Raw genomic sequence first — 25,264 nt, 5'->3', positions numbered from 1 at the left:
TGTGGGGGAGCCCCATCATGCTGGAACCACATTGCATGGTGCAATGACTGAGGAACATGTGCTTCTTCGATAAGTTCAGGCAGGACTTGCTGTAGAAAGATCAAGTATGCCCTACCGTCCAGACGAGGGGACAGAAGGTACGGTCCAATGAGGTGGTCTCCAACAATGCCAGCCCAAACATTGACAGAGAAACAGCATTGAGTTGCACGTGTTCGCGTACCATGGGGGTTCGCCAAAGCCCACAAATGGGCGTTATGTTGATTCAAGGTTCCCTCTCTTGTGAAACTTGCCTCATCTGTGAACAATACGGACGCAGCAAATGCACTGTCTGCTGCACTCTGTTGAAGAAATCAAGTAGCAAAAGTCCTCCAGAGTGGATAATCTGCAGGCTCCAATGATTGGACGCGTTGCAGAGGATATGAACTCATTTGGTTTGTTGACAGTATCCTCCATAGAGTGGATTGGGAAATACCCAATTGTTGGCCTATCGCTCGAGTACTCGTACTCTGATTGCCTTCTGCAAGACGTAGGACATTCTCCTCATTGTCTGGCGTCCTTGTCATTAGCTCTCGATTCATGGTACCTCTCGTGAAACAACCAGTCTCACGTAACCTTCTGTGCACACGTGTGAAAATCATATGATGAGGAGCACGCCTGTGCGGGAAACGTTCCTGGTACAAGCACAGAGCGGCACGTCTGTTACAGTCTGCAGCTCCATATGTGAGTTGCATGTCCGCCAGTTCAACGTTTGAATACTCGCCCATCCTACTGCCTCGGGAACCGGTTCGCAAATGCAGACTTCCAGCGGGATCGCTGTTCACGTCACCTCCTGTTCAATGTCCTCTACTGCATGACAAAGGCATTTCGGACCCTGCAATGCTATGTGATTCTGATTCGTCTTTGTGTCCCCTACACCTCCTGCAAGTTTGTCGCACTGGTAGTGAATCACCGTATGTGTGTGTGTAAATATATATACATAGTGTGCATAGTGTTAGGGTCGGGCACCACCTGTGGTTTCCCACATCTGCGCCATATGTACACTGTGAAGAAATACAGAACACTGTAAATGCCAGAAAAAGTGTTGTGTGTTGAATGTGTGGTTTTGTGTTGGGTTCTGTTGTATGTCCTGGCATTTGGCTGCAGGGCCCCTGATGGAACCCCACGTTGCCCGCACACACCACTAGGAGGTAGCCAGGCTGCCCATAGTTCTCTGGCTAGTCTCCGTCAGGGTCGCCTCAGCTTCCTGAGCGGAGACCAAGTTAAAAAAAAAAAAATAATAAAAAAAAAATAAATAAATAAAAATAAAAATAAATAAATAAATAAAAAAAAAAAAAATAAAATAAAAAAAAAAATTAATTAAAAGAAAAAATAATAATAAATAATTAATTAATTAAAAAAAAAAAAAAAAACACAGCGATTAGATAGAGTGAGGTAGTACAGGGTGTACAGAAGAGGAGGAATGAAAGTAAGAGTAAGGGGATATAGGCGAAGGCGTCCCCAACCAGTCAATGTACACTCAGTCAATCAGGTGAAGGGGAAGGAATGGGGTCGAAAGTGACTGTACAATTGAGCACAGATAGGATCGCCATTTGGCGCCTCTGTCATCGACATCGGGTGGTGTCCAATCCAGGGGTTTAATTCGATCCAATGGTAGCTTTCAAACTTCAATCATCAGATAGTTGTCCGTTTGATGGTGTGGCGGTCAAGTTCATGACTGTCTAGTCTGGATGAAAGTCCATCATGGTCTCAAACCGCCTGTTGTCTTCCTTGGGACTGCTATGGCGCAGGTACAGGAACTGTAGAAAAGGATTTCCTTCGGCTGAAGAGCTCTTGTGCGAAACGCGTAAAAGCTGTATATTCCTCCCTACTATCAAGCAGGTGTGTTGCTTGGTCTTTGGGTATGTAGGTCAAGGTAGTGATGAAGGTGCAGCGAAGATCCTCATACAGGGGGCAGTCATACATAAGGTGCGACCAACTCTCAGTCCCACCACAGGTGCAAGTGGGATCATCGATGATTCCCAGGGCCGTCAGTTTGCCTTTTAATGATCCATGGCCAGTTAACAGGTATGTAGCATAAAGACCAGGTGAAAACCAGGGGGGAAGCCTGGGGAACACCCTGTTAATGTAAGGGAAGAACTTTCTAGTGATTTCGCCTTTGTTGGAAGTAGTCCATCTCGCTTGCCACGCCTGCTGCAGATGCGTGAGGAGACGCTTCTTTTCTGCTGTTCTGTCGTTTGCGGGGTCTGTTGTGAATTCGAGGATGGTCTTGGAATTTGTTTTGGAGAGGTGGAAGAGTAGTCCACAGCGGACCACCTCCAGGTCCAGTGGCATGGCGCCTGCCAGGATTTGCAGAGCATGGGTACTGACAGTGCAGCAGGCACGGGTAGTAGCAAGCAGGATGTTCCTTTGCAGAGAGTCGAGGATTCTTCTACCACTAGCAGTGATTGCTTTCGGGTACCAGATGCCTGCTGCGTACGTTATAATCGGGGTAAATATCACTTTATAGAATAAGGACAGAGTGTGCCTATTGAGTCCCCAGTCCCGTCTGGAGACCCTGGCGACAAGGGCGGTGTAATTACGTATCTTTCTTCTTAGGTATTTAAGATGTGGCTGGAAATTCAGTTTGCTGTCAAGTATAACTCCTAGATACTTGAGATGAGTGGAGAATTTTATGGTCCTGTTGTCGATTTTTATCTGTGGCGGTCTGGCTTCATTGAGACTTCCTTTGAGAAGAATAGAATCTGTTTTGGCGGCAGAGATGGTGAGGTTATGGTGTTTAGCCCAGTCCTGTAGCTTCTGTAGTGCATTATTCGCCAAAATCTCCAGTCGGGCCCTAGAATCGCCGGTAACGGTGATAATAAGATCATCTGCATAGGCTTGAGAGGTGACCTCTCCCAGGTCCATGCCAAGGAATTCATCAAGCACAAGATTCCACAAGAACGGTCCCAAAACCGAGCCCTGTGGGCATCCTCTGTAGACCTGTCTGGTGATTTTCATATATGGAGCATTGACAGTGATTGATCTGTTGGAAAGGTAGCTTTTGATGGAGTTATATAGGTTTACTGGAAGCTTTGATTGACGCAGTCTGCCTAGGACGCTCGGCCACCAAAGTGAGTCGAACGCCCCAGCAAAGTCGACAGCGATGACCAGAAAGTATTTCTTTTGGGTAATTCCTACTGCTTCAAGGAGATTGTGGAGTGCATCTACAGTGGAGTGCCCCGTTTTGAATCCAAATTGTCTGTGAGAAGCCATGTTTGCATTGTTGTAGTGTTTGAGAAGTCTGTAGTAGAGTAGCCTTTCATAGAGTTTACTAAGTACCGACAGGAGAGCGATGGGACGGTAGGAGTTTGGGAGTTCAGGTGGTTTCGTCGGGTTCTTCAGGATCAGTTTTACTTTGGCCGACTTCCAATCTGTTGGGTAGTGACCATCACGTAGACAGGTATTGAATAGATGAAGTATTAATTCGGGGACACACTCCACTGTTTTCTTTATAATCTCAGGCTCCAGCAGGTCCGATCCTGGACATTTCCTATCTTTGATCAGGACCGCAGCAGTTTGTAGTTCTCCTAAGTCAAAGGGAGATTCCTGCTCTTCAGTGTGGTAAGTCTCATTCTCTGCACAGAGGGATTTTTGTTCCTGAGTGATTGGATTTGTTGCTGGTTGTAGGATGGCGTCCAAAATGTTTGTTATGGATTGCTGCCAGGTGGTTGCTTCCGTACCTTGTAATGACTTGGTTGAAGTGGTGACCTCTCCCCTGGGTAGTTTGTTTGTGGTGATCTTGTACACCACTCCCCAGGGGTCGGTATTGCCAGTGGTGGTGACCAGGTGTTGCCAGGATTCTTGTTTTCGTTTGCGGATCAGGGCCGTGTACTGGTTTCGCACTTCCCTGTAGTTCTGTCTGAGCGCCTCCACTTCACGTGCCGGCCAGGTCCTCCGGGCACGCTGGAAAGTCTTTCTTCTTATAATTACTTCTCGACGCAATCTATGCAGCTCTGGGCTCCACCAGGGCTTTGCGCCTGGGACAGGGTTTTTCCTTTTGATTGCCAAGTTGCTGGCCGTTGTGATCAGATCAGTGACTTGTCTTTGGAGGGCATCTGCGTTGTCGGGAAGTAGGTGGGGTTGGGTCTCATTAGTTAGGGTTGTCCTGAAGACGTCCCAGTTCGCCTTTTCAATTGCATATCTATTTAACATGACTCGTATGGCTGGGGATCTAGCTAGAGATCGATTTAGCTGGAAGGAAATAACCCTGTGATCCGAAGTAGTCCACGCCTCGTTGACCTTCCAGTTGGAAATGTTGCCGACAATGTTCCTTGAGGCCATAGTGATATCAATAGTGGCCTCCCATAGGGTGTTTGAGAAGGTGGTAGGATTGTTCGGTTGGTTAATGACTGTCATAGTCGAGTTTGCCAGGAAGTCTTCCAGGCGTTGGCCATTTGCAGTGCTCCGCCTGTCTGGTGTCAAACTATGCCAGACCGGTGATCGGCAATTGACATCGGCTCCGATGATGATTTTTGCGTTTGGCAGAGTTCTCAGGACATCTTCCAGGTATCTGATAGCATAGGTAATCTCTTCGCCTGGTCTACAGTATAGGGATATCACGTAAAAGGATCCCATGGAACTGATCAGGTGGGCACAGGCAGCCCAGGCTGTACACAGTGCTGAGATTTTAGTTGCTGTGATTTCTGGATTTCGAATGACTATTGCAGCCCAGGGCGTATCCTGATCTGTTTGAATTATTTTGTAGGTCAGGGGGTAACCTCTCACCTGCCTCGTGTGAGTGTACGGTTCCTGTATAATGAGAATATCTGCATTTTCTTCGTCTGCCTTGATTCTTATCTGATCGGCCACCGCCCTGGCCCGCTGTGCGTTGATTTGAAAGAATTTATTAACTCCGTAGTTATATCTTTTAGGCTGTGAGCCCATAATCGGTTTTCATCTGGTATAAACACTTGGCGCTTATATAGGACGGACACGTATTATCCCGAATAGAGTGGTGGTGGTCTTGTTTATTACTTTTACAATTTGCACAGACAGGCTCAGATTCTTTGTTAGGGCATGTGTTGTATTCATGTCCTTTCTCAGCGCAGTGGCCACAGGTCCTGACAGCCTGGGCACAGGTGTGTGAAGTGTGCCCGAACTTGCAGCATTTATAACATCTTGGTACAGCCACGTGCTCCCTGAAGCGGTGACTGCCCCAATTGATATAGATTCTCATTTGATCTTTTAAGATAGGCCAGACAATCGGCGCTAGTTCCACTATCCAGTTTACTCCATTTCCGACTCTTGGCTTGGTTGAGTATCTGGGCATAATAAGGTCACTCTTGTCCAGGTCCGAGAGATGTCCATGTACATTACGTCGGTATATTTCATCGGTGATCTCGGAGGGGGTGATGTCTTTATCTACGTCGAAGATGACAATTGACGGCCCTTTTCTTTTGGGGGCCGCAGCAGTGAGGCCTAGAGTTTGGATCTTTGGGTTTTCCATAATTTCTTGGGCTTCCTCCCTGGTTTCAGTCTCTATGACCACTCCGACGTTTCTGGTTTTCCTTATACTTTTGATTTTAGTATTTTTCAGTTCTTCATTTAGATTTTTCATAACGTGGTTTTTGATTTCTTCGCTTGTTTGCGCAGTATCCTGCGTTGTTGGTCTTAAAACGACCAGGTTTGGCTGTTTGATCAGTGTCTTCTTCCCCAAGGGGGGTCCACTTGCTTTTGGTAGTTGTGTCGCATTGGGTGCAGTCCTCAGCGCGTCTACGTACGAGGGGGCGCGCTGTGGCATTTGGTTGCCCCGCTCATCTAGGTATGCCTCCAACTTGGCCTTAGCCCTTTCCTGTTCTACGTGCTGGTTTACTATTATAGTCTCCAGTTTTGTCCAAATTGTCACGATTTCAAAACGGAGACCGGTGGTGATTCTACTGTTTGATTTGGACATTAAATTCTCTAGTTGAGTGCGCAGGGCAAACATCTGTTCGAGAGCTGTTCCTTCCGGTGGTGAAGTGCCCAGGGGTGGGATAGAGTCTTGCTTTGTCCCCTTCTCAGCGTTTTCCGTTTGTGAGCACTGGTTGTCTTGTACTTCTCTTAATCCACTAGCACTCCTACTCTCTCGGTCAGTCTTAGAGGCAGGGCCTGTCTTTGCATCTTCATTATTATCTGGATCATCGTCGAGGGTTATATTTACCTGAACTGAGTACTCTTCTTGCTTAGTGCCAGCTTCAGCTTGGCTTTGTTTACCAAGCTGGCTGATACATAAGTGACTGTCACTGACGTGTCGCCTTCTAATCCCGTTATTTAAAACTTGCTGTCTTGAAGCAACTAAATTAATGGATGCTACTTCGTAGTTGTCATTAATTTCGGTTATGTCATTTGCAGGCGATTTTACCTGCGTGATATAATTGTTATCCTGAATTAGTTTGGAGGAGAAAGGTGTTTTATGCTCGCTGGCTATTTTCGCTATCTTGTGATTGCTGCGTGATTTTTCTGCCGTCTGGTCCTTTAGTGTAGTTCCGTCCGCAATATTGTTGTGGTTGTTTGGCACCCCACACCGTATTTCATTGCCATTACTTTCCCCTAAGTTCCCTTGAGGCAGATCCTTAGTTCGGAGTGTCATGGACTTAGAGGCCTGGCAGGTGTTAGTTTCTGGCAATTCAAGAGATGATACCGAATTTTTCGAGGGTTTGCAGCATTCCCCTAAAAAAGAACTCCGGGATTTTGCTGGCAGTTTATTTATGTGCGCGATGTTGCTGCAGGAACGGCAAATAAGGTTATTGCACCCTGTGCATTTGATGTGTGAGTTTGAATCTACGTTTCTTTCCGTTCTACATAGGTGACAGATACCAGACTTGTTATTGCCACGTATACGTTTGTTTACACTTGACATTGTTCAGCTATATATTTGAACGCGGCTAAAGGCAGGGACAATGAGTCAAACAAGAGAGGGTACAATAGAAGAAAAGTTATGTACGTTTCAAAATTTTCTTAAAAGTGGCAAATTTTTCCAGGATGAAAAACTGGTTTTACATCCAGCCTTGGAACTCATGAAATTATGGACGGAAAAAGCTGAAACTCATAGGGAATATAGAAATGTCTGTAAGCTATCTGGTACAGAACCTCGCCAGAAGTTTCGGAGCACCAGAACAAAGTTATTTACGATCTCCGTACATTACCACCAGGGGGAGCTATAAACCCTTGTGAATGAAAGAGAAGGATAGGTTATAACCAAAGAAACAAAGACTATAACTGTACACCCCCTAGAAGCCAAGATATATCAAAAAGAAATTGTAGCCCAAAAATAGCCCAAAACCCTAGCAAAGCACCCCTAATGAAAGAGACACCAATATTTTGATATAGACATACATAAGACAGTCCTTTATGGTAACATATATAATATAACACTTCAATTTTTTTAATTTTGAAAAAGTGTGTCTAATTTTTTGCTCCAAAGATACATATATATAATAGAAAATGGCCGACCATAACCATAAACCCAGAAGTATATATATTTTCAGTAGCGTTAGTTTTAACAATGGCAGCCTCCACTGTAGGCTACCAGGTTTATCCAGAATGCAACTGTATCAATAAGTAGCACTAGGGACCAGCCCTTGCAAGTAGGAAGCAAACCCCAAAGAAAATTACTTATATTTTTCCCTCCAAAAAATAAGCAATGAATTTCATTGGCCACCAAACTGAGGGAGACAAGATGGCTAAGCAAAACAACAAGACATAATAAAATCCAATATTACTATTAATTAAAAGTTCAATTTCTTTTTTCAGCAATTAAGAGGCCAAAAGACAAAATTAAAATGTCCCAAAGACACCCACTGGTTCCCCAAAATGTCCGGATCACGAATGCTATAATTAGAAGATCCACTACACCTTAGGCATAAATATATATACAGTAAACCCCTGCTATTCGCAGTATCTGTATTCGCGATCGCCGATTTAATATAAAATGAAACCTAAAAAAATGTGAATTTTAAAGCGCCGTGAATATTTTCCCCCATAAAAAAAATTGGGCGTGGCTAAAATTATCTTTCTCAGTCAAAACAGCGCTCAGTGGGTGGGGGAGAGGGGTGACAAAATTGCGAGCGTGGATGTTTCTCGCTAATCCTTGTTCAGTATGTGTTATGCGCTTGTCATGTAAGGTTTCGTCGTTTGCTTTTAATTTATATGGTTATAAATTGAATAAACTTATAAATTGATATGCTTACAAAAACGATAAATCTCCCATTTTGCAGTGTAAAACAGACTTTTTTTGAGTGTGTTAACGGAAGAAAGTGACTTTATTGTGGACAAGTTCTTTCTAACCCGTAAAAAAATATGGCTACAAATAACAAGAGAAATGCGAAAAGATCAAAGAAGGTGATGACATTAGCAAATAAAATTGAGTTATTAGATAAAATTTCTAATGGTGAAAGTGTCTCCTCAGTGGCAAAACATTATAAAATCACTGAGTCAACGGTACGATCGATCAAAAAAATCAGAAGAAAAAATATCCCGTAGTGTCCGTGAAAACGTGCTAATTGCTTCAAAAATTTGCTCTGTAACTTGTGATGTTGAATTAGAAAAATGGAAAAAGCTTTAAATCTGTGGATAGAAGACCGAACTCAAAATAAAATTCCGTTAAGTTCACTCATCATTCATGAAATGGTAAAATTCCTTTATCAACACATTAGCGAAACTGGTGATAGCACTGCCGGGATCAGTTTTTTTGCTAGCAAAGGTGCTGGTTTGAAAGATTTGTTTGAAATATCTAATAAATATTACATTTAATATAAAATTGTTTCTTATTTTCATTTCAATGCCACATGCTTGCATTTCACTATGCACATAGTCATATTATGAAGGTACACATTATACATGCATAGACAATTTTCTCGCTGTCAGGATTCACCTTCCCATTGCCATCTCTCTGATAATTAAGTGTCTTGGATCCTCATTTGGTTCATCTTGAACTTGGTCAGCATTTTCTTCTTTCACTATTGCTGCCTGCAATACAAAGTTCTTTCTTAGATAATTCCTTCTCTTCTTCCTCTATTGAGGCGCCTCCATAGCAAGGTGGGAAGGAGCAGCAGTGCGTAGCACACGCTTCTTGATTAGATCGGGGTTCGAGCCAGTGACCACCAAATACAGAGGATGCAGAAAGGTCAGGGAATGACAACCGCATATCCTGGAGCAATATGGCCTTAGTTGCTAATGCTCCTAAAAACCAAATAACATCTTCCTCTATTAACTCCTCCATGTCTTTGGCAAAACCTTCAACTGAAGTAGCTCTGCAACCTTTACAATCTTATCTGTAACCTCTTCTTATGATTAGTCTTTTTCAAAGCCTTTTATGTCCTGGGGGCATATTTTCTTCCATGTGCCATTTAAACAACTTTTAGTAATTTCTGCCCAGGCCTTTTTGATGTTTAAGATGGTGTGGTAAATGTTGTAAGATTTCCAAAAGTCTCTTAATGTAAAATTTTTCTCATCGTCTACTGCAGACAGTGCTGAGCAAATGTGTGTAAATAGTATGCTTTTAAATTCTAAATAACACCCTGATTCATAGGTTGGATGAGTGAAGTTGTGTTTGGCGGTAGAAATGACTCTCACTTTCGAATTGAAATCATTTAGAGGTGTAGGATGTCCAGGAGTATTATCTAATAAAAGCAAAATCTTGATAGGAACGTTGTTGTCTTTACAATATTTTTCAACTTCGGGAATGAAGCATCATTTAAACCAATAGTCAAAGAGAGAGATTGTTATCCATGCCCTCTGGTTTGATCAGAAATGCATGGGTAGGGTGGCTTTATTGATGCCCTAAATGCACGAAGATTTCCAGAATGGTACACAAGCAGTGGTTTTAATGTGTTATCTCCCACTGCATTAGCTTAAAGCAGAGTGTGGCCCTATCTTTTGACACCTTGAAACCTGGCATTTTATTTTCCTCTTTGGCAATGTATGTTCGAGCTGGCATTTTTTTTTCAATACAGAGCAATCTCCTCAATGTTAAAAATTTTCTGCGTTGAATAGCTGCCTTCATCAATTTTTTCCAGTACATCACAAAATTTCTCTGCAGCTGCAGAATTGGCACTGGCAGCTTCACCGCATTATTTAACGTTGTGGAAACCATTGCGATGCTTTAACCTATAAACCACCCATTGCTTGCTACGAACTTGGGTTAGGGTTTGCCGTACTTATCCCTAATATCTTTATCAATACTTGTTGCTTTTGCTTGAATGTTTATTAGACTCAGGAGCACTCACTTCTGAATCTGATTTTCCATCCATATTATTAACAGCTGTTCCATCTTCGACATAGCGCACCTGAATGCTGTTTTGTGATCACTGTTGGACTTAAGTGCGTTGATCCTTTGACAGTATGTGTATAACGCACTGTCCATTAAAATAGTATTCACTGTTGAAGCAGTGAGACCCAATTCTCATGCAATAGATGACAAACTTTGTCCTGCTTCTAAATTAATCATCTTTATTTCAAAATCAGTTTTGTTTCATTTCTTGGCACTACCACCACTTGCACTTCTCGTTGGTCGCATTCCCTTCATAATTGTAATAAGTAAATAGGAATGAAAAGAAGATTCTGAAAATTTATTTTTGTTTTTTTATATGATTGAAGATTTTAGTGAAGGGGAACTCATTGGACCATAAAAGAGTAAAAACCCACACAATTGTAGGTATCGGTATTATTGCAAATGCAATAAGATCAAGTTTAGTAACCTGCTTATAATTAGATTTACTAACAGAAAAGCCCAATAAGCTGGAGAGGTCACAAAGGTGTTCAAATTTTATTCTTATAACAGTGAAAGTGTAATGCAATTTCCATTATAAATATGACCTTTTAGAGAGTAAATAGCTTGGTAATATAACAAAATTTTAAACCTCCAAGGACTTGGAATGGGGGAGGGGAGGGGGACTGTTATTGGGTTCACATCATGATATTTTCACGATACCTACATTTATTCCTACGGGATGCAAAATACATTTCTACGATTTTTAAAGTTTGCACTGGCAGGCAAAAAATTGCGGCATTTTCTTGCAAGACATTAAATTGATAAAGTTCAGTAATTTGATAGTGGGGTTCAACATAATTTATACAGTGGAGCTCTATTTTACACATGTGACACATTGTTTCATGGTATACCTTGTCTTCAGTGACTTTTTTGAGTCAGTTTTGACATTGCCATAATCCAATCTGTTTATGTAAAGTAATAGTAGTGTTTAACCCCCCCCCCCCCCTAAATCAGTCTGTTCATGTCAAAATGATTAGACCTGCTTGTTTATAGTGATTTTAATGAAACTAAAGTTTCTGCTGAAAACAACTTCTTACTTCAGAGCTGTTAATAAACAAGTATGATTTTAGCTTACAAAGAAAATCTTTCCTTAAACAGAGTTAATTTCATAACCTTTGATGTAGTTGTGCTTATTTTTGTGTTGAATGTTAGTGAACTGTGACTTTGGCTTTTTTAAAGTTTTTACTTGATTTTATTTCAGCTTCCCAACTGATACAGTTGTTGGGAAGTAGGTAATGGCATTAAAGGTGGATGAAAACTTGAATACCACTCAGTTTGGAATGGAAGGTTTCTTGACAGCGATTCATTGTCCAGAAGGTGTGACTATACAAACTCGTCCACTAAGTGATGTGTACAGTGTAGAATCCCGACCATTTGCCAGGTAAAATTTTTAAGAGATTTCATTACTCTTAAGTTTACAAATATTATGCTCCTTAGAGCTGCTAGCATTCTTGCTTGAAAGTCTGCTAACCAAATAGTACTTCAATTTAAAAAAAAAAAAAAATTGCAAAATACAATTAAGTATTATAAGTTTATTCCAAAAATCGGATACTCTGGCAGAACCAAAATTTCCTTACATCTACCCCACAACCATCCTTTTTCGAATTTAAATTTCTCTTGTGTGAGATGGAGTATCAAAAAGTTTGTACCCTGACCGAGATAAAACATCCGTAGGAAGATGCCGTTTTTAATAAGTTTTCTACATATTCATTAACTAACATGAAATTTCATTCCTGTAAGTGATCATACACCAGAGGTGGAGTCCGGAATCTGAGGAAAGACGCTATAGTCGACAAAGAGTATTGAGCAGTGATCAATTTCCTGAATTTGCAGGCCAAGAAAGCTCAGGAAATTGACAAAAGGAATGAAAGCTGTGTATGGGCAGAATTGTCCATCCTATGATGAGGCAAGAGAAGGAAGGCCATCAACATCCACAGATAGCTAGACGGTTGCAAAACTTGAGCAGCTAGTGCTAGGTGACAGACATGTGACAATTCATTTCATTGCAAATGCAGTGGGAATTAGTTATGGGTCTGCCCACAGCATTTTACATGACCATCTGCACATGTCTAAGGCTCCACACAATGGGTTCCAAGATGCCTTTGCAGAAGCAATGTTCTCGCCAACTGTTGGATTTGTATTGCAGATGTTGAGAGCTTTTTTTCATTGGTTGGTGACAAATGACGAATGCTGGGTGTACCAGTATGATCCGGAGACTAAAGACACATCAAAACAGTGGAAGCACACCTCCCAAAAAGGTAAAGTATGCTCCATCTGCGAAGACGGTGATGTTGTCAGTGTTTTGGGACAGTGCAAGTCCCAAAACCGTGATTTGGGACTTGCACTGTCCCAAACTACCTTGCATTTATCAATACTAAATCTTACCAAATTTATCAATATTATAGAAGTTATAACTTCATGAAATATTACAGTTATATATAATAACTTTTTAAAATAACTTGTTTTATGATACATTTACTTGTCAGAACACTGTCAGGTCTAGGGTGTGCAGGTTTGTCTGCAAAATAGTGGACTGGTGATAGAATTTTAAGTATTTAAATGATGTTTTTCCTTACACAAACAAAACAAAAATATTAGAATAATCATTAGAAGTGGCAAATTATGCAAGGTAGGGAGCTTATAAAGTATCAGCAAGTGTGTGTGTGCGCGTGCACACACATCTCTAAGAATTTTTCTTAAAGGGTATGAATAGGTGAAGTGTATGGTTTGAATTTTATCAACTTCCACAACGACTGAAGTTTGATTTCAAGAATCAACCATCCTTCCAGGTGGGCAGAGCAGCAGTGCGCGGCCGCCTCCGTAGCCAGGTGGGAAGGAGCAGCAGTCGCTTCTTGATTAGACCGGGGTTTGAGCCCGTCACCACCAAATACGGAGGATGCGGAAAGGTCAGGGAATGACCACCGCATATCACGGAGCAATATAGCCTTAGTTGCTAATGCTCCTAAAAAAACCAAATAACAAACAAAATAGCAGCAGTGCGTAGCATACGCTTCTTGATTAGACCGGGGTTCGAGTCCGTGCCCACCAAATATGGAGGATGTGGAAAGGTCAGGGAATGACCACCGCATATTCCCTGGCAGGGGATATGCGGTGGCATTAGTTACTAATGCTCCTAAAAGTCAAATAACAAACAAAACATAACTGAATGGATGAAAACAGTAACATTTGTGTTCTCATTTTTGTTTTCACAGTGCTTATGTTCCACCATGTTATATCCAACCTAAATTTGGATTTGATATTTCATTAAACTGAGTAGAGCTGGTCCTGCTTGCTACTACACTTAAAAATTTAACTTAAAATCATAAAGTGACATGTAGGACTATTTACGAAGTTGAAGCGGTGCCTCCGTAGCCAGGTGGGCAGGAGCAGCAGTGTGTAGCTCATGCTTTTTGATTAGACTGGGGTTCGAGCCCGTGACCACCAAATATGGAGGATGCGGAAAGGTGAGGGAATGACCACTGCATATCCCCGGAGCAATATGGCCTTAGTTGCTAATGCTCCTAAAAATCAAATAACAAACAAAACAAAGTTGAAGAAGAATTATAACTTACTTGAGGTTTGAAGGGGTTTACAGAAAGTAGTATCAAATGACATATTATAAAGAGCTGATTCGATGTCATCAGCTTCAACATATTATCCATCCCTGTTCCTTTTCAATCCTGATGTTCCAGGCTGTTGATCCATCATAATTTGGGGAGTACAATGTGTACAGACAGGATAGGAAAGGAGGATGAGTTATGCTGTTAGTTAAGAAACATAAAATCTAAGGCAGTGCATCCAGTTGACATTGCAATGTTGACTAAGTTTGGTGTGAAATAAGCAGTGGAAAAACAAAAATGAGGGTAGGAGGAGTGTCTCATAGGTCTAATAACTGTGATCAGTACAATGAACAACTATACAGAGACATAGTTGGCTAGTAAATCAGAATGTCTTATAATGGGGGATTTAATCAGAATGTCTTATTTTAACCACAAATTCCAGTCAGATATTGACTGGAATTTGTGGGTTGGTCACTCGCACACTAGCAAGACTTTTGTGAATTTACTCGGTCATTGTTTTCTACAGCAGCATGTTCGAGAGGCAACTAGAGAGAGTAATACTCTTGATCTGATTATCAGCAGTGATTATTTTTGCAATAAATTTGCAGGTAAAGGAACCACTAGGTGGCAGTGATCATAGTGTGCTGAAGTGGGATTTACTCAAACAGGTAACTACCATCAGGGGTAAAGGGAAGGGTTTTTGCTTTTGCAAAGGTGAAAATGGTGGTCTCAAACATTTTCAAAATTCTATAGAAAGGGAACGAATCAGATTTGTCTGCTTAATATCGATGGTCCGACTGTTGATGATCCTGCTCAGATAGCTGACAAACTGAATGAGTATTTTGCATCTACATTCACACGTGAGGAGGAATTCTGTAGGAAGTGGAAGACAGAAGCTTAATAAACTAACAGGGAGCTAAATGATTTCATAACTGAGAGCAAAGTGTAGGAAAAATTGTTGAAGTTAAACATAAGAAAGGCACCTGGGGTGGATGGGATCTATCCAGGTATATTAAAGGAGGCAGCAGAGGAAGTAAGCAAACACTTAGCCGTAATTATGAGAGCTTCCTTGGACTCATGGGAGGTCCCGATGCACTGGAGATGAGCCGAGTGGGTAAAGTACCTGCCCGGCAACCCAAAGGTCGCGGGTTCGATTCCCGCCTCGGGCTTGGATCAAAGTACTGCAAAAACCTTGGGAGGTGCAATATGGCCACAGAAGCCGATGCGCCAATAACTACCAAATCAAAAAAAAAAAAAAAAAAAAAAAAGCACTGGAGATGTGCAAATGTTGATGCCAATTCACAAGGGCGGGACTAAGGGTGACAAGTAATTACACACCTGTTAATTTTTCTTCTGTTCTGGGGAAATTAATGGAGGCACTGATTAAAGAAGAACTACAGAAATCATCTAGACAAGACTGCAGTTATAGTTCAGACACAGAATAGGTTTTTCAAGGGGGACACGTTGTCTGATCAATTTGATTGGATACTATGATGTAGTCACAAAGGAACTGGATGCAAAAAATAATTTTGATATCGTACACTTGGATTTAAGGAAAGCTTTTGATACTTTTGCACACGGAAGACTACTGTACAAATTTGAGCAGTATGGCATTAAGGGCAAGTTGCTACAATGGATAAAAGGATGGTTGTGCGTGAGAAGACAGAATGGTAATTAATGGACACTGCTCTTTGTGGACTAATGTTATTAGTGGAGTCCTCCAAGATTCAGTGTTGAGCACACTGTTGTTTTGTATATCAATGATATTGATGAAGGTATATCAGGCTTAATGTCGAAGTCTGAAACAAAGGTTAGCAGGGTTGTTAATGACTGTATGCTACTACAACAGGATCTAGAAAAGTTCGGCAGATGGGCTTGAAGTTTAACATTGACAAATGCAAAGTACTACATGTGGGTAGCAGTAACTCTAGAGAAATATACCAACTGGGTGGTGTTACACTCAGGGTAGTGGAGAATGAAAGACCTTGGGATAATTGTGCATTCAGATATGAATTTTTCTGGACAGTGCAGACAGGCTGCCATAGCAGATCATGGGGTCTTGTCAATGATTTACAGGAATTTTGCTAGCAGGGATAAAGAAAAGATTATTCTGTTGTATAAGGCAATGATCAGGCCACACGTACTGCATATAGGTCTGGAGGTCACTATTTAGGAAGAATCTAGAGTTGCTAGAATGAGTACAGAGAAAGGCAACAAGATTGGTGAGGGGAACAAAGGGGTGCTCTTACCAAGAAAGGCTTAAGTTCTGCAAGTTGCAGCGTCTGGAGACTAGGCACATCTGAGGTGAACTGATTGAGGTGTTATAAGGGCTTGAGCAGGCTCAATGCTGATGGGATACTTCTGCTTAATCAGATTATGGACCTGAGGGGGCATAGATTGAAATTGAGGAAAGACAGTTGTAGAATAGATGTGTGGAAATTTGCCTTTAGCCAGTAGGTAATTGTGGGAACAGACTTTCATCTGTTGTGGAAGTTGATAGCTTAAATAAATTCAAATGTCTCTGCTAATGCTAACAGCCCTTTAGGATAAAATTTTATTGATAAAACATTTTTTTACAGAATATTTATTCAGTAGACACACACACACTGTGGATGGTGTTTTGTTTTTCACAAAATGGTTTCCCTACAAAATGATTTTGTAGTTAATGCTGTTTGACACTAAACCCTCGAATTGCACTGTTTAAAGAGTTTTTTATAATAGTTGTATTTGGTTTCTAGTTTCATATGTTCTTTGATTATGTTGAAGTTATTTTATCTGAAGCATTAAAAGCATAAGTTGGTATTATTGTTTATTTCCAAATTGGAAATATGTACTTAATGGGGTCAGACATTTTGTGGTATTTCCTTACCACTTCTAAGAAAATGCCATGAAATTTTTGACTCCCATTATGTACATATTTCCACTTTGGAAATAAATAATAATACCAACTTAGGTTTTTAATGCTTCAGATAAAATAACTTCAACATAATCAAAGAATTTTAAGGGCACAAAAGGTGATATAGTTGTACAAGTTGGCACTAATGATATTAAGAGTAGAAGACCGGCGGAATTACTTAGCAAGTACAGGTCACTGTTGAAAAAAAGCCGTGAATTAGTGTTGAATTTGAAAGTGTCTGCAATTCTGCCCAGACACGATAGGAGGGAGTATATGATGAGAGCCTTGTCGATCAATTCGGCCCTGGAGGGATTGTGCAAGGCTCAAGGGGTAGAATTTTTTTCAGCCTGGACTGTACTTGTTAACAGGAGAGATTGCTTCTACAGGGATGGGATACACTTAAATAGAAAGGGTGCAAGAATTTTTGCTGATGCTGTTGAGGCAGTGTTAGGTGGGTCGGAAAACTGCTAGTTGGGGGGGATACAAGGACTAATAGATTAACAGTAGCCACTGGCAGAGGTGAAAGTGATTCTTGCACTGCTTCTATTGAAATGAGCAGAAGCCTGAAAAACAAGATGCAGGATATTTCAGAGACTGCTGGGAGTCATTGCGGTACAAGTAAACACATGGATTGTGTTAGGGTAGCTAAGAATAGAAACAGGTGCATGTATACCTGCGTGTACACCAATGCTAGGAGTTTGGTAAATAAATATGATGAATTTGAGGTATTGCTCTAAACATCAAAGGCAGATATTGTTGGGATATCAGAGACGTGGTGTCACACAGATATAAGTAATGCGCATCTGGAATTTGGGGAATACAATGTGTATAGAAAGGATAGACAGGACAGGAGGGGTTATGCTATTAATTAAGAAACACAAAGTCCAAGGAAGTGAAGCCAGTCGACATCGATGGACAGGGCAGTGTCGAGTCAGTTTGGTGTGACATAAGCATAGGGAAATCAAAATTGAGAGTAGGAGTGTGCTATAGGCCTAATGACTCTGATGAGTATAATAAGATATTGTACAGGGAAATAGAGTGGGCCAGTAAATCAGAGAGTCTTATAATGGGGGATTTTAATTTCCCAGATATTGACTGGAATTTGTGGGTTGGTCACTCGCACACTAGCAAGGCTTTTGTGAATTTATTGGATGATTGTTTTCTACATCAGCATGTTCGTGAGGCAACAAGAGGGAGCAATACTCTTGATCTGATTATCAGTAGTGATTCTTCATGCATTAAGAATCTGCAGATAAATGAACCACTAGGTGGCAGTGATCAGTGTGTTGAAGTGGGATTTACTCGAGGTAACTACCATCAGAGGTAAAGGGAAGGGTTTTTGTTTTCGTAAAGGCGACTATGATGGTCTGAGACAGTATTTAAATTCTATAGAGTGGGACCAACTGATGATGTTACCAACAGCAAACTCAAAATGGGAAGCATTCAAGAAACTAATCTTGGAGGCTACCAGGCTTAAATACCAACTAAGAAATATTGTTCAAGGTTTAGGCCTAAATGGTTGTCAGATGAACTAATGAGACATGTGGCAGAGAAGAAAAATGCATGGGATACATACAAATTAATGGGTGACATGGAAGCCTATGGTAGATATAAGTTGGTCTGTAACCAAGTCACAAAGGAGATTAGGCGGGCAAAGGCAGACTACGAAAAATCCTTGGCAAAGGATGCAAAGAAAAACAGAAAAGAGTTCTTTACATATTTAAACTCAAGAAGGAAAGGGATGAATCAGATTGGTCCACTGGATATTGATGGTTCAACAGTTGAGGATCCTGCTCAGGTGGCTAACAATCTAAACTAGTACTTTGCATCTACATTCACGCATGAGGAGTTATTCAGGAAGGAGAATGATGTAGGTAAAGTAAACATTGGCAGTGAGCTGGATGATTTTGTAATAACTGAGAGGAAAGTGGAGGAGAGATTGTTGAGGATAAACATAAAAAAGGCACCTGGGGTGGATGGGATCTATCCAGTTATGTTAAAGGAGGCAGCAAAGGAAGTAAGCAAACCCCTAGCCATAATTATGAGAGCTTCTTTGGACTCAGGGGAGGTACCCATAGACTGGAGATGTGCAAATGTAACCCCAATTCACAAAGGAGGATCAAAGGCTGACACAAGTAATTATAGACCTGTTAGTTTAACTTCTGTTCCAGGTAAATTAATGGAGGCACTGGTTAAAGAAGCACTGCAGGATCATCTAGACAAGAATTCAGTTATAGCTCAGACGCAGCACGGTTTTGTTAAGGGCAGGTCTTGCCTGACCAATTTGATTGGATACTATGATGTAGTCACAAAAGAACTCGATGCAGGGAATAACTTTGATATTATATATTTGGATCTTAGAAAGGCTTTTGATACTGTTGCACATGGAAGACTGCTGCACAAATTGGAACAGTGTGGCATTGGAGGCAAATTGCTGCTATGGATAAGGGGATGGTTGAGTGGCAGAAGACAGAGTGGTAATCAATGGACACTGCTCAACGTGGACTAATGTTATTAGTGGAGTTCCTCAGGATTCAGTGTTGGGTCCGTTGTTGTTTTCGGTGTTTATGAATGATATAGATGATGGGATATCAAGTTTAATGTCCAAGTTTGCAGATGATACAAAGGTTGGCAGGGTTGTTAAGGACACTACTGACGCTATGCTGCTGCAACAGGATCTGGAAAGGTTGAACAAATGGGCTGAGAGGTGGCAAATGAAGTTTAACATTGACAAATGTAAAGTACTACATATGGGAAACAGTAACCCCAGAGCAACGTATCAACTCTGCAGTACTACACTGACAGTGGTGGAGAATGAAAAGGACACTGGGGGTAATTGTGCAGGCAGATATGAAGTTCTCTGAGCAGTGCAGACGAGCTGCAAGAGTAGCTCATGGTGTCTTGTCAATGATATACAGGAATTTTTCTAGCAGGGATAAGGAGGTGATTATTCCCTTGTATAAGGCAATGGTTAGGCCACATCTTGAGTACTGTATACAGGTCTGGAGGCCTCATTTCAAGAAGGATGTAGAGCTGCTGGAATGGGTACAGAGAAGGGCAACAAGATATTACAGAGTCTGGAGACTAGGCACCGGCGAGGTGATCTGATAGAGGTGTATAAGGCTTTGAATGGTTTGAGCATGCTCAATGCCAATGGGATTCTTCATCTTGCTCAGAATAATCACCTCAGAGGGCATAAATTCAAATTGAGGAAGGACGGATGTCGGATAGATGTGCGGAAATTTGCCTTTGGCCAGCGGGTGGTTGGTTGGTGGAACCGACTTCCATCACTTGTTGTTGAAGTTGATAGCCTAAACAAATTTAAAGCTCAACTGGACAGGTATTTCGAACGAACGGAGGGGTGAAATGGGAGTGGTTTTTTTTTTTTTTTTTTTTTGGCTGATGCTGAATAAGCTTGCTTTCTTGCATCATATGCCTCTGCTAATGCTAAAGAACATATGACACTGGAAACCAAATATATAACTATTATGGAACTCTCTAAACTGTGCATTTTGAGGATTTAGTGTCAACATCATTTTGTAGTAAACATATTTGTAATTAACCAAGAAAAAGCCTTGACATTTCTTGGTTTACTGTAAATGCTTATAGCCAAAGCTATCTTGTAAAGTACTACAGAGATATACTTCTATGATGTGATATGCATTGTTATTTGTATAACATAAAACTAAAGTTATTGCAAAAAGGAGTAGGTATTTTGTAGGTAATGTTTGACACTAAACCCTTGAATTGATGGTAAGCAAAATCCAAGCCATAATGCAATAGCCTATGGTTCAGTCAGTATGCTGACATTGCTGAGTAGTTCATTTCATGTGGCTTTCCTTTTACAGCCTCATTTATTGACTGCATATGTGTGATACTATGATGAAGTATCAACCCCTTACCTCCCCAATCCCCCACCTCTGCACCAAAACTGTTTACGACACCACCACCTACAGCTGATTTGTCTTTTTCCCAGACAACTTCCAATGTTCTCAGCAGACTTCCTTTGATCATACCACTGCTCTGTCAAGTCCCACAGTCAAAGCTATACCGCCATGATAAGAGTATCCTCAGTCCCCCATGCACTGGTCCTTGTTAAATTTAGGTTAAAATTTGCATTTGGGCAGCAAATGAGTGAAATGGTATTTAAAAATTATACTTGTTCTTTGGAGATCCTACAAATCCTTTGTTTGTAGACTGTTTTATCAGTCTACTTTTTCCTTAAGGTATTGTGAGAGGGAAAAGGTTCCTTTTAAAATTTCAATATTAATTGACAACACCGGGACATCTGCAGATTGTAAAAGAAATTAATGAGAACATTCAAGTGGTATTCTTGCCGCCTGATACCTCATTATTAATTTGGCCTCTTGGCCAAGGATTAATAACAGCATTCAAATGTTATTACTTTCAAAGAGTATGGAAGAAAATGATAAGGAACTGAATGCAAAAGAAAAGGAAAACATCCAAGAATTTTGGAGAAATTTTAATATTCAATTGGATATTGAATATTAAAATTGAAGATAAGTCACTGACATCAGACATTTTTGAACATCATCTCATTCTAGCCAGTTTCCATAAACAGTCAGGAAAATGAAAAGCCCCTCATTTACACTCAAGAAGAACCTGAAGATAGCAACTGATGTTAACCACCAACCAGTAAAAAGTTTCCTCACTTGCAGAAACAATCTTCAGTGGCAATGCACATGGAAACTCTTATATGCAATGATGGTTTCTCTACTGCTGGGAGCACTTCCTCTGTGCCAACAATTCAAAAGGCATCTTTACTTCCACCCCCACACCCAATCTTTCACAAATCACGCAGTGCCAGTTGCTCATTTCCTGTCATACCTCACTTGCACTTCTCAGCTTCAAAAGACTTGGCATTCAACATAGGTGTGAAACCAGTTGATTCTTCCACTCTGCAATTTTCACTTCCAGCCCACAAGCAAGTCCTCTGAACTAAATGTTGCAGTGTTCCCCATCAAGGCCCTTTTCACTGTCTACCCCGCCTCACTCGTTGAGTCCACCCAACCTGAACTATGAGCCCAGCCTACATTTTTTTGATAGATGCGACCTTCTCTCTCTCTCACACAGCCGACCGGGTAAAGTACCTGCCCGGCAACCCAGAGGTCGCGGGTTCGATTCCCGCCTCGGGCTTGGATCAAAGCACTGCAAAAACCTTGGGAGGTGCAATATGGCCACAGAAGCCGATGCGCCAACAACTACCAAATCAAAAAAAAAAAAAATCTCTCTCTCTCTCTCTCTCTCTCTCTGCATGTTCATCCCATTGTGTGCAACCAGACAAATGTACATTTATGACCTTCAGAGTGAGGCATTGATAGAGCCCGACATTCAAGTAAATGGGCTTGGATTTGGATATCGACCTACTGCAACCTTGCCACAAACCTCCCAGGTGGCAGAAGTCCAGGCCCCCTAGTGAGCTTTTCATATCTCGTTTAGTCCCAAATGGCTGAGGTTCTATATGGTCAGACTAAATGTGCAGCAACTACACACCAGGAACCTGCACTGCACATCTTTCAGGGTTTAATGCGTACATGGCCTGTTCATTCTAATTGGAATTGAATGTATCTATCTCACCTGTTGGCACCATTATTAGATCCTTCTATGATTCAAGAACCCCTTACCTCCCCAATCCCCCACCTCTGCACCAAAACTGTTTACGACACCACCACCTACAGCTGATTTGTCTTTTTCCCAGACAACTTCCAATGTTCTCAGCAGACTTCCTTTGATCATACCACTGCTCTGTCAAGTCCCACAGTCAAAGCTATACCGCCATGATAAGAGTATCCTCAGTCCCCCATGCACTGGTCCTTGTTAAATTTCAGTTTGCCTTATGTTGGGGAGTCGTGCTGTTCACTCTCCAACATTGCCAACTTAGGACACCTGCAGTCAGGACAAAAGTTGGACAAACACCTCTTAGTAGAGTTTACTTCCAAAATATCAGGTCCATTAGGAACAAACGAGATGCAGAACAGATCTTTCTATCTCGAGCTGTTGATGTTGTCTGCCTTGCAGAAACATGGCTTCGTCTGCTCTGCTATTGCTTGTTACCACATGTCTGCTTCCAGGGAGCACGCAAGAGGCAGTGGAGCAGTCATACTCTACAACACCACCCCTATTCTCCTATTTCAACCTCAACAAGGCCCAGTGCTAGGGGTGTGCATGTGATGCACTTGCCACAGGTGTTACCTAAAATAGGTACTGCTAGATATGCTACTGCATATGTGTGTTACGATATTATAGGAATTAGGTGTCATTGCAAGGTTTTGCCTCAGGTGCCACAAACGCTAGCACCAACATTGACATCAACTACAACTTAAGCTTTTGAAGCGATTATAGTCTCACTACATTTCCACTCCAGCCACATGATATCACTTCTGTTTATATTCCTCCATGACCAACAAGTGAAATTATTGAAGATCTGGGGAACTGGCTCCTAAACCATCTTCATCCGTTTGCACAACATCTTGTTTGTGGCAATTTTAACCTCCCTCCAAACTGCCATAACCTCCTTTTGAGTGATGCAAATTATTTAAATTCATTGACATGACACTTGTCAGAGAGATTCACCAGGGGATTGAGCCTATTGGATCTCGCTTTTTCTTCAACAACATGCACAGCTGACAATGATCCCATTCATTCTTTCAGCCCGATCATGAGCCTATAGTCTTGACATGGTTATTGGAGGTGCCAAACTTTGACATCCTAAGGCACTTCCGTAGCCAGGTGGGCAGGAGCAGCAGTGCATGGCACATGCTTCTTGATTAGACAGGGGTTCGAGCCCGTGACCACCAAATACGGAGGATACGGAAATGTCACAATGACCACCGCATATCCCCAGAGCAATATGGCCTTAATTGCTAATGCTCCTAAAAACCAAATAATAATAACAACATCGACACCCTTGATGACAAAATAGTTAAATATGTTACAGCACCAAAATACCTTATTCCTTTCCTCTGTGAGGAAACAGCATCTTGCATTTCCTGGGATGTCCTCACTGTTTGCTACTTCAGCCCTGCAGTGACACTTATGTCCAACTGGTGGATCAAATATGTCACCGACTATGCTGCCACCAAATGGATAACAGACTCTTCGCTTCAGATTGTGGTGGACTCCTGACCTCAACAACAGCTTCAAAGAGAAACAAGTGCTACATAAGAAATGAAAGCTTCCGAATGACAGTAAAGAAAGAATTTCATTTTCGTTTGCCAGGGCTCACTTTAATCGGAAAAAAGGTGCAGAATCCAAGAAATCTTAGACTGTACTCTGAGAAAAGGAAAACCATTCTGTGCTTTTTTTTTATTTTTATGAAAAACCCCAAACACGGAAGGTATCAAAACCTATAGTACTTAGTACCATGCATGGGTTGAAGGAGAAGTATGGGGGGAGGGGGATGCTGGAAACTATGCACTAGAGACTAAACATGGGTTTCACCACTGAAACCCGTGTTTAGTCTCTAGTAAGCTTCCAATAAGCAAAGTGGTGGTACTTCACCGGTTGATGAAACTCCACATAGTGAATCCGGTCAAATGCTTGATCCTCAAGAATGGATTAAATACATTGACAGGTTCTCAAATATAGCAACAGTTCTGTCTACTGCTCGCCTGCACAACTACGAAAACCCTTCAGATGTCCTAGTGACTATCCAGATCACAAAACAGCAACTCATACATGTCATCCCATAACAGCCACCACCAGGGAGGATGGAATTCCAATTCCCCGATTTATATTGGGGGGATTCACAGACTAAAAGGTTAAAAGTAGCCACAGGCAGATGTGAAGGTGATTCTTTTCTTGCACTACTTCTATTAAAATAAGCAGCGGCCTGGAGCAAGGGATGCTGGAGGTTTCAGGGACTGATGGCAGTCATTGTGAAACAGGTGGGTATATGGGATGTGTTTGGGTAACTAAGACTAGGTATACCAATGCTAGAAGTATCATAAATACATTTTATGAATTTGAAGTGTTGATCAAGACAACAAAGGTGGATATTGGGATATCAGAGATGTGGTGTTACTCAGATATTAGGAATGCAGAATTGGAATTTGGGGAGTACAATGTGTACAGAAAGGATAGACAGGATAGGAAGGGAAGAGGGGTTATGCTGATAATTAAGAAAAAAATAAAATCAAAAGAAGTGCGTCCAGTTGACATAGATGGACAGTGCACTGTTGAGTCAGTTTGGTGTGACATAAGCACTGCGAAAGCAAAAATAAGAGTAGGAGTGTGTTATAGGCCTAATGACTCTGAATGAGTACGACAAACAGTTGTACAGAGAAATAGTGGGCTAGTTAATCAGAATGTCTTATAATGGGAGAATTTTAACTTCCCAGATATTGACTGGAACTTGTGGAACTAGTAAGACTTTTGTGAATTTATTAGATGATTGTTTTCTGTAGTAACATGTTCGAGGGGCAACCAGAGAGGGTAATATTCTTGATCTGGTTATCATCAGTGATCATTCGTGTATTAAGAACTTGCAGATAAAGGAAC

At 41.3% G+C, this 25,264-nt stretch overlaps 1 protein-coding gene across 1 annotated transcript in view; it reads left to right on the top strand.

Moving 5' to 3' along the window:
• LOC150091176 (serine/threonine-protein kinase 17A-like) overlaps nt 1-25,264 on the top strand; it is a 255,260-nt gene that overhangs the window by 27,045 nt on the left and 202,951 nt on the right. The window contains exon 2 of the mRNA XM_090374574.1: nt 11,490-11,669. Within this exon, the coding sequence (XP_090230700.1) occupies nt 11,524-11,669 (146 nt within the window). The 5' untranslated portion in view covers nt 11,490-11,523. The remainder of the gene's footprint in view (nt 1-11,489; nt 11,670-25,264) is intronic.

Source organism: Mastigoproctus giganteus, chromosome 1 (assembly GCF_048544385.1).
Source record: "Mastigoproctus giganteus isolate SK-2022 chromosome 1, ASM4854438v1, whole genome shotgun sequence".
Classification (NCBI taxonomy): domain Eukaryota; kingdom Metazoa; phylum Arthropoda; class Arachnida; order Uropygi; family Thelyphonidae; genus Mastigoproctus; species Mastigoproctus giganteus.
The sequence above is the reverse complement of the archived record's forward strand: the minus strand, read 5'-3'. Positions and strand labels throughout refer to the sequence as shown.